The 1,083-nt window shown below is 61.6% G+C and overlaps 1 protein-coding gene across 1 annotated transcript in view; it reads right to left on the bottom strand.

The window, feature by feature from the left end:
• The window catches only part of EMH_0047960 (uncharacterized protein), a gene marked incomplete at both ends in the record, with an annotated part of 3,049 nt that extends 2,111 nt beyond the window's left edge, over positions 1 to 938 (bottom strand). The window contains one exon of the mRNA XM_013496347.1: positions 86 to 938. Coding sequence (XP_013351801.1) covers positions 86 to 938 — 853 coding nt within the window. The remainder of the gene's footprint in view (positions 1 to 85) is intronic.
• Positions 939 to 1,083: the final 145 nt, after the last annotated feature.

The following is a 1,083-nucleotide window of genomic DNA, read 5'->3' as shown; positions in this document are numbered from 1 at the left end:
GTACGTGTGTTGTGTTGGTTGTCTTGTCCTTCATCTCGGGTGTATGCGCAGCTCAAATCATATACACACAAACGGCAACGCTCACTCAGCCGCCAGTGCTTCTCTCCCTTCTCTCTCGGCTTCTCCCCACCATACACACCCGCTGCAGAGTCGATGGGGGCCCCCAGGGGGGCCCCCACTGGGGGGGCCCCCTGGGGGGCCCCCAGGGGAGAGACGGGAGTCAAGGAAGAAGGGGGGGCCCCCTGAAACACTTTAGAGGGGAGATGGGTGCTCTGCAGCTTCTCGTCCATGCTATGGGGGGCCCTCTTCACGCCTGCTGCTGCTGCTGCTGCTGCTGCTGTTGCTGCTGCTGCTGCTGGTGCTGCAGCAGGGGCATCGGCAGCAGCAGGACCCTCGTTTGCTGTCTTTAGGGCTAATACTGCGCGCCCTCTCCCCCCCTCAGGGCCCCCAGAGTTTGTCTTCTGAGCTGCAGCAAAAGGAACAGCAGCAGCAGCAGCAGCAGCTGCTGCTGCTGCTGCTGTGGTTGCTGCTGCTTTTGAATGCAGACGGTTTGCTGCAGCAGCAAGACCCGCAAATGGTGCTGCTGCTGCTGCTGCTGTTGCTGCAGCAGCAGCAGCAGCAGCACGAGACACACCTGACGATGCGAGACCCTGGGGGCGAGAGTGCTTCGACGGGCGCAGCAGAAGAGGAGCAGCAGATGTATGCTCAGACCCCTCCGCTGTACACCCGAAAGCAGCCAGCTCTGCTGTCTCCCTGGACCTCTTGCATGCAGCAGCAGCAGCAGCAGCAGCAGCAGGAGCAGCAGGAGCAGGAGCAGGAGCAGGGGGAGGAGCGCAGCAAGCAGTAGATTCACCCTGTTGCTGCTGCTGCACCTGCTGCACCACCTGCTGCTGTTGCTGCTGCTGCTGCTGCTGCTGCTGGGGGTTTGCGGCGGACATTGTGGAGAGGGGTTGGGGAGCTGCGTGAATAAACTTTTTTAAAAGTGATGAGAGCTGAAAGCTGTGCAGATGACTCGGGCGTGCTGCAGCTGCCTATACACCTGAAATATCCCCCCGTTGGCCGCCACCGCCGCGGCCCTCTCCC

The sequence above is a fragment of the Eimeria mitis genome, genomic scaffold, assembly GCF_000499745.2.
Source record: "Eimeria mitis Houghton genomic scaffold, Emh_scaff2054, whole genome shotgun sequence".
Lineage (NCBI taxonomy): Eukaryota > Apicomplexa > Conoidasida > Eucoccidiorida > Eimeriidae > Eimeria > Eimeria mitis.
This window is presented reverse-complemented; position numbering and strand designations above follow the sequence as displayed.